General features: G+C 54.0%; 1 protein-coding gene across 1 annotated transcript in view; it reads left to right on the forward strand.

The window, feature by feature from the left end:
• The first annotated feature begins 7,905 nt into the window (after positions 1–7,905).
• NFATC2 (nuclear factor of activated T cells 2) overlaps positions 7,906–12,310 on the forward strand; it is a 78,616-nt gene continuing 74,211 nt past the window's right edge. The window contains exon 1 of the mRNA XM_036396037.2: positions 7,906–8,071. Coding sequence (XP_036251930.1) covers positions 7,906–8,071 — 166 coding nt within the window. The remainder of the gene's footprint in view (positions 8,072–12,310) is intronic.

The raw sequence follows: 12,310 nt of genomic DNA on the forward strand, positions 1-12,310 counted from the left end.
GCTGCCGTGACTCACCGGGGCTCCGGTGACCCCGGCCGCTCTCCCCGAGGGGCTCCAGAGCTGCCTCCTCCCCGGGGAATCCTTTATGTGTGCGACCTCTGCATCCCTGCAGGAATGAGCTCTGTGCAAGCGCAGTCGCACGGAGATAGCGAGCCCAGCGCCCAGAGAGAGGCAGATGCTCCTCGCACAGCAGTGAAAACCATACATTGTGAGACCGCCGCAGTTCATGACATCCCCGGCTTTATTTTCCTGTTTTCTTTTGCTTTATTTTCCTGTTTATACATCGGACATGTAAACACACACGGGTTGTCTTGGTTTCGGAGGCTTCCTTGGCTATTTCGTTCTTGCTAAGCTCCACGTGTATCAGTGGAAATCCATGGGGTTGCTCCTCTCCTAAATTGATCTAAAAATAGGAACAGAGAGAGGTCTGTGCAATGCCACTAAACAAATTCACCGATTCTTAATTTTTCTTTTCGTCTTTGTATGAAGAATTGAGCCAGTGGTAATTAGAAGCCAAAAGCTGTGCCAGTAACAAGATGGGTATTAATAGAGTGCTGCTGAATTTAAAAGACATAAATATAAGCTGGGGACTTCGCTTTTCTGAATGATTTATTCAAAGGTAAATGCAGCAGCAGCCTGAGCTTGTCTCTGCTGGGAAGAAGGAAAACTTCTGCACAGAAGCCCCGTTGCTTTGAAAGGCTTTGCAGTTCCTGCAAGTTTTGTTTAAAAAGCACACACTGGGATTTTTAACATCATCCATATTTCTTTCTTACTCGCTCTCTAACTTTCTGCTCAACAATTAAGTGCTTGTGCTGCAGACTGAGAAAGCCGCAGAGCTGCCTTGGCCCGGAGCTGGGAGACGTCATGGATTCCTGAGTGTGAAGTTGCAGGAAAGCCCTCAGTTTGGGAGATGGAGCCGATCCAGGGGTTTCCATGGCACTGGGATAAACAGGAGGAAACAGTGAGGGAATCCCGTTATTTTACAGCATTCAAAGACTATAAACACTCGGAGCAGGGAAGGAAGTGGCCTTTCCCTCTCTAGTAACCCTCATCTCAGAGCAGAGAACTGACTTCACTTCAGGAACACGCTCAGCCCAGTTCGGATCCCTCTTTGCACCTCCAAACACTTACTGAGGAGGCGAGCAAGAGGGGTTCCCTCTGTCCGGGCGGCACTGCTTGAAGATGGTTTAAAGGAGATTTTTTTTCCTTCTTTTTTTTTTTTTTAATTTTTTTTTTTTTCTGATATAGATTTTTTTTTTTTTTTTTTTTTTTAATTCCTGATGCAGCGAGAAACTGCCTGCAGGCTGGTACACTACCACCACATCATGAGGTCTATGGATCAAGGTAGGGTGCGAGTGCTGCGTGTCCGGGTGCTGTGTGTGTGTCGCTCTGTCCGTCCCGCGGCTCGGGCCCGCTGGCAGGCGGGTGGGCAGGAGGGGTTCGCGGCCAGAAGGGCCCTCGGGGAAGGGACTGGGCTGCCTTTAGGTTTGCTTTGGTTTGAAGCGATCCGCCACGGCGATACAAATCCGTCTGGAGCAGCCTCCTTTCAACTGCAGCCAGAGGGACTCTCCTCATCCAAGCCATCACCCCAGGAGTCTCTCTGACTAACCCGGCCGCTTAACCCTTGCGCCGCCTGCCCGGCCCGGGGCTGGGGGCTGGCGCCGCTGCCCGGGCCCGGCGGAGGCGGCGGCGTTGGCAGCGGGGCCGGCCGGGGCTCGGCTCGGCGGGCCCGGGGTGCGCGGGGGTCCCGGCGGGGCCGGTGCCGCGGGGCGGGGGCGCGGCCGGGCCGGGCGGCGGGCGGGGGTCGGGGCTGGGGGCGGCGTGCGGGGCTCAGGAGGAGGCGAGAGTTAAGAGTTAAGAGCTGAGCGCGGCGAGAGGAGGAGCCTGCCCCGCTGTCAGCCCCGGCCCGCGGCACCGGGCGCTCCGCAGCGCGGCTGTTCCCCAGCCCGGGCTCGGCGCAGCCTTCGGGGATGCTGCGGCTCCCTCGGGCATCCTCCGGGATGCTGCGGCTCCCTCGGGCATCCTCCGGGCTGCCCCGCCGGGCTGCGGCAGCGCAGGGCAGGGCGTGCGGAGGCGGAGGGGCTCGGGCTCGCACGGGACACGGGGCACGGAGCACGGAGCGCCTCTCCGGGCCGTGCCGGGCAGCGGCTCCGGGCCGGGCGGAGGATGCTCGGTGCGGGGGAGCCCTGGCCGCCGCAGCCCCGTCCCGCAGCGCGGCCGAGCAGCAGCGAGCCCGGGCGCTCCCCCGGCGCTCGGAGCGCTGCGCCCGCCGGGCGCTGCCGCTGCGGGACAGGGCCAGGAGGGGCACAAGGGAAGGGCTCTTCCATCTGGCCGCTCCATCCTGGATTCGCGGTTCCCCCGCCCGCGCTGGCAGCGCCGCTCGGAGCTGAGTCAGAGCCGCGGAGGCTGAGCGGCTCCGGGGGACGCGGCGAGCGCGGCACGGCCGCCTTTGAGGGCCCTTGGTAGCCGCTGTTTGTTTTCTCCTGCCGGAGCGAGCTCCCCGGGCACCTGCCAAAACACACTCGTTAACACCTACACCCAAAGGGGATCATCCGAGAGCTCCGATTCTCGGACAAGCCAATGGAAAGACTCTTGAGTGGCTTTATACCGCCTTAAGATCAGGCCATTGCCCTGCCTCGTGTCTCCTCGGCTTTCTCCAGACAAAACTCCCTCTCTCTTGAGCGCTCCAGCTGCTCTTAGTCACTCTCACAACAGCCCCTGGAAGTTATTTTCTGCGGGGCAGCAAAGGGAACGAGGAGAATTCGTGCTCCTGCCAGGGACCTCACCTGCTCTGCAGGACAGCGGCATCAAAGCTCAGGGCAGCAGCGGGGGCAGCACCACAGCCCCTCCAGTGCTGGGCAGCTCTGCTTTCCCCAGGGCCCTGCAGTCACACCCAGAAGAAAAAGCATTCATTTTATCTTTTATTTCCAGATCGAATATTTGAGAGCACAGTAGCCAGTGGAGCAGTGCAACCAGTTGCACAGAGAGCCTTGAGATGCTCCAGAAAGAACACGCTCCCGGGCCCAGAATGTGGTTTTGCCTTGTGCAAATGCCTGCTCCTGTCAGCAGTGCAGGAGAGATTGGAGCAGTCCCTGCCCCTGACTGTCCTCTGTGTCACAAGGCTGCTCCCAGCATTTCCACAAGGAAAAAGCAGCATGAAACTGCAAGGGGTTAATAATACACGGCATTTTTGGGATCAGTCTCTGCCTCTGGGAGGATTCCTGCACCCACAACAAAGTGTTAGAGTCTTACTAATGCAGGGTGTGTAAATGATGATGTGTTAATAATTTTAAGCCCTTATCCCCTTTTATGACTGGAGCAGGCTCAGGATGAGGAATGAGGGCTCTGCACAAACACCCTGCCAGCAAAAAGCTGCTTCGGTGGCTTTGCTCCCTGAGCTGGGCTTCAGCAAGTCCCAGCCGGGGCAGAGACCTTGCCCAGGTGCCCCTGGGTCCCTGTGCCACCCTGGGGTCCCAGGGCTGTGAATTCTCTGTCACTTGACCTTTCTCTCCACCAGCCTGTCCTGTGGGGCAGCAGCCACAGCCAGCAAATGATTCCAGAGTCCTTCGTGCAGGGCAGGAATCACATTCACAGATGGGACCCTGTCAGAACTGGAGCACTCTTTTATAATATTCCAGCAGATATTCTAAGTGAAATTTCATCACTCATTTTTAAAAAAATAGCCAAGGATAATAATATCCTAGAACTTCTTTTCCACTACTGGTCTAATCTATTTTTTATAAAAACTATGATATGTGCATTCCTTTGGTTTGCCCAGCAGACTTCAGAACTTAATGGGAACGTGGAGATATGAGCAATTTTTCCATTGTCCTTTCTTGCCAAACCACTTTAAGCTTGAAATTGGGGGGTAATATCTCTGACTCGAGCTGACCCCAAAATTGAAAAGTAGTGTGTGTGCCTGTGCCTCTCAAAGGAACTACCAGATATTTCTCCCTTCTCTCTCCCTCCTTTTTTTTCCTCTAATAACACTCCCCACTCTCCAGACCAAGCAACCAGTCACTCACAGGCTGAGCTCATTTTAAAGAGCTTGGATTAAGTCCATGTGCAAGTTTTAGTTGCCTGTTAAATTTCTAATGCCTGCCACATACACCATTAGAACACTTAGATTTTTAAGACAGCATTGACTCATATTTTCTTTGGGGTTTAGCAGCTAAATAGACATGCAGCTTTCTTAATCCACTTTTTCTGCCTCTTTTTCTTTTAAAAAGTTTAATGTGACAGTATTGCAGTATTAGAGGTCCAGAGTAAATTATGTATCATGTGGGACAAATAATAATTAGCACAGACATTTCTGAGATCAAACAGAATTTCTTCACCTCAGAGCATCCTCTGCTCCCTTGCATTAGTGAAATTATTGGTGCAGGGAATACAGTGGGGCAGTACAAGTAGAAACTGAAAATAGTAAATGAGAAGTTACATTGGCAGTGCATTTAAACACTGAGAAATCTGTGGAGTAGTCTCTAACTCCAGTCAGTATGACACTAGAAGTGCTCTTTGTAGCTTTGTTTGTGGATTCCCCGTCCCCCAGCACCTAGGCCGTCCAGTATTCACATTCTTCTGAAGTTTTATTGAAGCACAGCCCCGCCAAAGGGCAGCACGGATCCAAGTCTGTGGAAAAGGCCTGCTCCCATCCTGCAGTTCCCTGAAATGGCAGCACAGTGATTTCCAGCTCTGCTCTGTGTGGAGCCTGCTGCAAGCATACGTGGCTGCAATTTCTGTTAATGCTGCCAAGGACAGGCTTTGCTTCAGTCCTTCAAACACCTTCTTGGCTCGTGAAAACAGCTTTAGAGAAAAACCCCAGAGCTAGTGCTGACTCCTGGATCTCAGGGTGGCTGCTGAGAGCCCGAGCAGAGCCGGGACCACTCTCCATGACCCTGACACAGGGGAAATGCATGGAGGATCCTCGGGGAAAGGAAGGCTCTGGTGTGAAAAGGATTGAGATTTAGGCACACCAAGCAGTATTTCTGGTCTTTGATCACTGTACTCCAGCCTTTCACTCCAGCCCTAGTGAAAATCAAGCTTTGGGAAGCATTTGTCACATTATCTGGGTTTTTCTTTTATGTTTCTGAGTGTATATGCTGGGCTGAAGAGCCCACAGTCTATTCAAGTCTAGGAGCTTCCCTGCCTTTCCTTCACCACTAATTATTAATGACAGACTGTGGGCAGTATTTGTCAGTTATGTAGTTATTAACAGCTAAAACTTAATTTATAATGTTTTATTTTCACTGTGGGCTCAAGAGCCTGTTTTGGGTCTAAACTAAACTCCGCTCAGCATTTGGAAGGCTCCAAAAACTACAGCTGTCACCTGAGCTGGATTCTGCAGCTGCCCACACCTACCAGCAGCTTCATGCCCCTCCAATATTTAGGCCAGATCTATGTTCTGTGCATTTGTAACATTTCTGCTCGCAATAACACACAGGTGGGTGCAAACCCAGCCCACAGAGCACTCCAGCTGACATCCCTGTGCTCTCAGAGCATGTGGGAGCTCTGTTCCTGTAGGCTCTGAGCAGTGACCATATGGGACGGTGTCCTGGTGTGCCCTGCAGGGAGGAGCAGCAGGGACACACTGCATTACAGCCCGGTGCCTCTCGCTCCCTGACATCTGTCAGGCTGGGCAAAAATCCCTGAATCCTATCAGCTCAGCTAATTCCTATGTTTCTCTAGCACTTTTCTCACTGCTGTCTTGTCACCCTCGCTCCTGGGCAGGGGCAGGGCTGACGATTCCGTGTGTCAGCAGTGACACGCTGCTCTTGGAAAGCAAAGGGTACATTTTCCATTTGTGGAGCATTACTAATCACACGGGTAGCTGAGGATAAATTTGAAGCTTCACATGCCTAATGGGAAGCAAAGCATGGGATAGAGCTTTAGCAGAAGTCAGGGTCGTCTCCCCATGCCCTCCTGCCAATCACCTGTATCTCACTTGAAAAGCCCAAAGTTTTTGTGTCATTTCTTTCTGAGGCTAACCCAACAGATGCTCTCCAGTCGTGCTCCGTGTGGTGTCAGCTGTGAGGATGACAGCTCTCTTTAGTGCTAAGCCAAGATCAGCAAGTATATTTTGTTTTTCTAATGAATTTTAAATAGAAGAGGCAACGATAAAAGACCAGTGCTCAGCAAAGGGTTAGGATCACTGGATAACAGATACAAACAATCCAATTTAATAGATGTTTAAACAATTCAGAAGAAGCCAGGCTCTCAGAGAGAGCAGCACAGGCTCCCCAAAGGGCTGGCAGTGTCTGTGAATGCCTCAGTGAACATCCTCTTCGCAGGCTCACCTGCCCTTTCTGACAGGCACTTTTCCCTATCCCCTGGCACCTTCCAGTAACAAATTAATGCCACAAGGCCTGACTCTGGTGTGAGTGCTGCCCACCTGGCCTGGTGCAGCCTCCCAGCTGGTTTGGCTGCTCCCTGAGTGCCCTTTCAGCCCCAGCCCTGTGTGGTGGCTCTGCTCACACAGAGGTGCCCCAGGAGCTGCAGGGGGACCTGCCAGTCCTGGGCTTCTTCAGAACTCAGTGAAGAACCTGACTGCAAACTACAGGGAAAGTCTGAGTTCTTGTCCTCTGGATGAGCACAGGATGGAGCAAAAGGGTGTGATGAGAATGATTTGTCATTACTTGGCTGGACACATTGATGAGAAAGGCAGTAGGTTATAAACCCAACTGCAGAGATTCTAGTTCATGTGTGCTTTAAAACAGACTTTCTGTGACCTTAGACAAGTAATGTAACTTAAAGATTTGTCTTGCAGTAATGCCGCTGTGCTGACAGGCTTAGCAAATAAAAACAAGCTGAAGTAAACACCAAAATACTTTTTTAATGATCTTCGTCCCTCTGCCTTTGCCTCCCTGCCCTGTCTACAGACTGGGAGCATTTTTCAAACTCACAGACCCGATGACAGCCATCTGCACACTCATAAAGGGCAGCACACAAACAGGTAAGCGAGGCAACCACAGGTGGCTGAGCACACAAAGCCAGGGTCCCCAGCCACCCACGAGTGAAGTCACTGCTGGTGCTAGCAGCCGTCCCAGGGGCAGGAGGCCGTCGGGGGGCAGCGGCCAGCACCCTGTGCAGGCCCAGGGCACATGGGATGAATGCAGTCAATGTAGTGGAGGTGCCGCGGGGACCCGGGGAAGCTGGCAGCACCCGGCTGCGGTCAGCAGGGACCGCGGCGAGCGCCCATCCCCCGAAACGCTGTTTGTGAGCGAGGCAGGAGGAGAACAGAGCCCTTGTGCACGGCGGGCCCGGTGCCTCTAAAGGTGCTCCAGCTAGGAGAGGCTGTCCTGTGCTCTCAGCAGCCGCTGTAAGCGGAGCACATGGCGCGGGATGCGCGAAGCCCGGAGCGGGCAGGAGCACGGCCGCGCTGCCGGGGCGGCGGGGACGCTGCAGCCCTCCAGAGAGGGGCTGGGGCACACAGCCGGTCACACCCGACGAGGGGCACCAGGGCGGAGATGCTCGGCCAAGGGTGCCGTTTCTGGAGCCCCCGAGCCGGAGCAGCCCCGTTATGCCGGTGCTGCTGCCGGAGGGCGCGGGGCCCGTGCGGTGCTGCCGGGCCGGTGCCGGCTCCTCCCCGGGGGCGGCCCCGGCGCAGGTGGCTGCGAGGAGCAGGAAGCTGCCCCGCTACCGCCTGTGCTGTGCCGTGCTGTGCCGGGCCGAGCAGTGCCGTGCAGAGCCGTGCCGTACTGTGCCGTGCCGTACTGTGCCGTGCCGCCCGGGGCTCGCCGCCCGCACCCGCCGTCGGGGCAGCGCGCCGGCCGCAGCCTCCCCAGCCAGGGCATTTCTTGGTGTTTGCTCGCGTTGTTCTCTCCGTTTCCCCGCTGTGACCGCCCGGCTCTCGCTGCCGGAGGCTCCGCCGGGTCGCGGCTCTCGGGGCAGCCCCGCTCCCGAGCCGCCATGAGCGCCGCGGGCCCCGGGCCCGGGCCCGGCCCCGACCCCGGCCCCGGCCCGCAGGAGGGGGGCCCCGGGCACGGCCCCGGCCCGGCCCGGCCGGACAGCCCGCAGGAGGAGCTCGACTTCTCCATCCTCTTCGACTACGACTACGACTACAAGCCGATCGAAGGTTGGTGAGGGGCCGCCCGGGGCGGCGGAGTCCCCGGCAGCTCCTCGGGGCCGGCCCGGCAGGCGGGGCCGGGCCGCGGCCGTCGGGGGCCGCTGGGCCGGCAGGTGCCTGCCCGGGGCCGCTGCACTGAGCGGCTCGGTGTGAGCCGGGATGGAGCCCAGCGGCTCGGTGTGTGCCGGGCTGCGGTGTCGGTCCGGCCGGGGACATCGCCGCTGTCCCCGGGGCCGTGCAGCCGGCAGTGAGCGCTGCTGCAGGGCAGCGGAGGCGCTCGGCACAGCCCGGCCGGGCTCTCGCTACCCCCGCACCGTGCCCAGGCAGCTCCCGGGCAGCCGGAGCGCTGGGGCGTGCAGCCCTCGGAGCTGCTGCCAGCCCTGAGCGGCCCTCGGAGCTGCTGTCAGCTCTGTACAGCCCTCGGAGCTGCTTTCAGCCCTGAGCGGCCCTCGGAGCTGCTGCCAGCCCTGTACAGCCCTCGGAGCTGCTGTCAGCCCTGAGCGGCCCTCGGAGCTGCTGTCAGCCCTGTACAGCCCTCGGAGCTGCTGTCAGCCCCGAACAGCCCTCGGAGCCGCTGTCAGCCCCGAACAGCCCTCGGAGCTGCTGCCAGCCCCGAACAGCCCTCGGAGCTGCTGTCAGCCCTGTACAGCCGTCGGAGCTGCTGTCAGCCCTGTACAGCCCTCGGAGCTGCTGTCAGCCCCGAACAGCCCTCGGAGCTGCTGTCAGCTCTGTACGGCCCTCGGAGCTGCTGTCAGCTCTGTACGGCCCTCGGAGCTGCTGTCAGCCCTGTACAGCCCTCGGAGCCGCTGTCAGCTCTGTACGGCCCTCGGAGCCGCTGTCAGCTCTGTACGGCCCTCGGAGCTGCTGTCAGCTCTGTACAGCCCTCGGAGCTGCTGTCAGCCCCGAACAGCCCTCGGAGCTGCTGTCAGCTCTGTACAGCCCTCGGAGCTGCTGCCAGCCCTGTACAGCCCTCGGAGCTGCTGTCAGCCCCGAACAGCCCTCGGAGCTGCCACCCGCAGCCGTGGCTCCAGCCTGGGGACAAGCAGCACCAGCTTAAGTTAAAATTGAGAAAAAAAAAAAGAAAGGTTTGCAGACTGTTCTGCCTTTCTGGGCTTATGCTGTGGTACTTTAAAGTGCAGTGGCAAGTGTTCCCTGATTTTCTAAATGGTAGCTCTGTCTGTTGTTGGTACTAAATAGGAATATTTCCCATAAAGTATAGATTTGTGTAAACAAGACAAAGCCGAAGGAGAGGACCCAGAGGAATGATTTGTTGGGATGTTGTCTCTAAGATACACTGGTTTCACTGGTTTGGATTCTGCTCAGTGGAGAGCTGGTGTTTCCCTGGGGCATCTCAGAGATGTTGTGTTCCTCTGAAGGAGGAGACCTTTGAGGCCTGAGTCGTGGTGTCATCAGTGAAATGGAGAGCTGTTGCTGAGTTTTATTCTCTTTGTCCATGTTTAAGTGTACAGATGTGCACCAGCATCAAAGCTGCCTGGGGATGGTTCATGCCAGCAGGTGGACAAAGCTGAATTTTCATTCAAGGTTTCATGTAGATCAAAATAAGCTACAATAAATCCACGATGGGGAGGGGTTAATGGTTTTAATGAAAATACACTGAATGTCAGTGAAAGCTTCAGATGCTGGTGTGTTCACATCTTTACAGTACACAGTGCTGCTGTGAAGCCTTAAGTGGGAAGTTCTACAGAATATAATCATACGTAGGTGGGGGTAGAAAGTTTAATCTTCAAACCACATAAATGCGGAGCAGTGTGTGCTTGTTGTAGAAATAACTTCCTTCTTGAGCCTGCTTTCTTCACTTTTGAATGACTGGAAACCATAATTAGTAGTAATTTTGTTCCAAAGATGGAAATCATTAGCATTAAAATAAAAAAAAAAGATCCCAACCATATATATGAGCATTGTAATCTGGAGAACATTCTCCCTGGCTTTGAAAAGGCAGCAGCTCCAGTCTGTAAGCAATCCAGGATACATCCGCAAGCTTTAATGTACAAAAGATTAAAGCGTGTTTACATGAGAGCAGAAAATGGTCCATTTCTGAGCAAGGGCTTTGTCCACGTGCTGCTGGTAACTGATGCTCATTGTTCATGTGCAGTCCTGGCCTCATCTGAACTGCACTTGGGCAAACAGTCCCTGTGCAGGACAGGATTCAAAGTGGAACCAAAACCAAAGGAGTGGGTCCCAGCTCCTCAGTCTGGTTCCTGCATTTGGTTCCTGCCTCCTAGCCTGGGCTGCTCCACCCACTGCTCATGACAAGTCCTGAAATTGCAACTCTATAAGCATCCTAAAAGGGACTTTTTAAATTAAAAAAAATACAGGAAAACGTAAATTTGGGGCTCTAGGGATGGATTGGGGTGAACGTTTATTCCTGAGAAACAGTTTTTTGAAAGGTTGGAATTTGACAGTGTCCATCCAAAGTTTTGTTTTAAAAGTAGGACCTATATCACAACTTCTTGTCATGGGGATGCCAGAAATATCCTTCCTGAAAGTGTCTGGCATTCAGTAGTGCTTGTGTGTGCCAGGGACTGATATAAAAGCAACAGGGAAAAGAAGGGTCAACAAAAACCCTGCAGTCAATATTGTTAATATTAGATGTTCCTCTTGAAGCCAGCCATTTCCAAAAGCAGCAGTGCTGTAGAGAGTGCTTTTTACCTTTACTTGCCAGACTTTAATTAGCAATCTTCTCAGGATTTGCAAACAAAAAACATCTGCTGAACTCAGGGAAATGTCCAGGTGAACAGGATGTGGGAGTGTGGGCAAGGCATGCACTGCTTTCAGGTGGAAGCTGTGATTTCATTTGGCCATTGAGGATGTTTTCTGTGTCCTTTGAGCACAAAAGTGTGAGATGCATTCCCTGCAGAGTTCCTGTGCAGGTGTTGGTAGTGGTATCAGTGACAGCCCAAATTTTAGCTCATTTCAAACATGCCAGGTGAGCTAATGAGCATTTCCAAATGAGCTCCTACAAGCAGGGCTCCCAGAGGAGTGAGTTCTGATAGCTGCTGGGTGTGCTCTTCCCTCACACCTGTTGTTGGCTGCTGAGAGACAAAATGCTGAGCTGCAGACAGTGCTGTGCTCCAGCAGCTCCCCTCAGGGTTGCTGGGCTCACTGTGGCATGATCTGCTGAGAGGTAAAGCTGCCACGTCATTTTTAATGCTTGAGCTCAACCCTTCTGGGAGCTGATGCTCTGAGGGGTGTTCTGCAAATCCAAACAAAAGCTGTGTTTAAATGAGATTCCAGATGAAACCCTGAGACAGCAGGTAAGAATGCAGATGGGAAGGAGTATTTTCTGGAGGCTCAGGCCCTTGCTGTAGCTCATTAGAGTCTGAGACTGCATCTGGTGATATGGATCTACAAGGTCTGTGTGTGTGTAGTGTAGGGAGGGGAGGCAGGGAGCATCCATAAATATTAATATTCTTCCAAATGCTTGTTTGTATGTAGACAGGCTCCCAGGGACATTGCCACGTCTTGTAGGTGTCAAGCCCTGAATAATTTGCCTCGTTCCTTTTTTGCTTCTCCCAGATGCAAAGCTATTAAAAGGAAAAAAACCTGAAAGTGCATGCAGTTGGGTCCTGGGGCTGGCTCAGGAACACAGGAGGCAGTGTTCAGCACTGCCATAAGGAAACAAATATGCACATCTCCCAGAGAATTCCAGATTTCACTCAGGAAACCAGCTCTCACTTGCAGCTTCCAAGCAGTTAGTGTAAATAACAGACAACTCAGCTTTTGAAAAATGCAAAGAAGTTCTGGACTGGCCCCTTCAAATGACAATAAGCAAGTTAATTAAAAAAAGAAAATCGACTATTTTCCTTATGCAAGTAAGGGACTCCAGTTAAATCCCGGGAGCTGCAGCCAGCGGATGTGAGGTCAGAGCCCAACTTGTGCCCCTGGCCTGCACAGGGCTATCTTTAGCTTTTCCTAGAGGATGGTTTGGATAAACCCAGCATGGAATGCAGCTGCTGGGTGGGCCTTTATTCCCTCATTTCATGCTAATTGTCACATTTGGCCGAGTGGTGGCTTTGAAGGCGCTGCCTTGTTTCAGACCAGTGCAGAGCGGCCCTCCCCAAGCCATGTGTGCTCACACTGCTGTGGCCTTGGGGAGCCTTTTCCTTTTCCTTTCTGCCGTTCAGAGATGTGTGAAAGAGAGTTTGGTAAATCAGGGGTCAAGTCCTTTGGAACTGTAATCCCTTGATCTCCTTCACCTGTGGTTCAGCTCTCCCTGGGTTCCTAAGG

The sequence above is a fragment of the Molothrus ater genome, chromosome 17, assembly GCF_012460135.2.
Source record: "Molothrus ater isolate BHLD 08-10-18 breed brown headed cowbird chromosome 17, BPBGC_Mater_1.1, whole genome shotgun sequence".
Lineage (NCBI taxonomy): Eukaryota > Metazoa > Chordata > Aves > Passeriformes > Icteridae > Molothrus > Molothrus ater.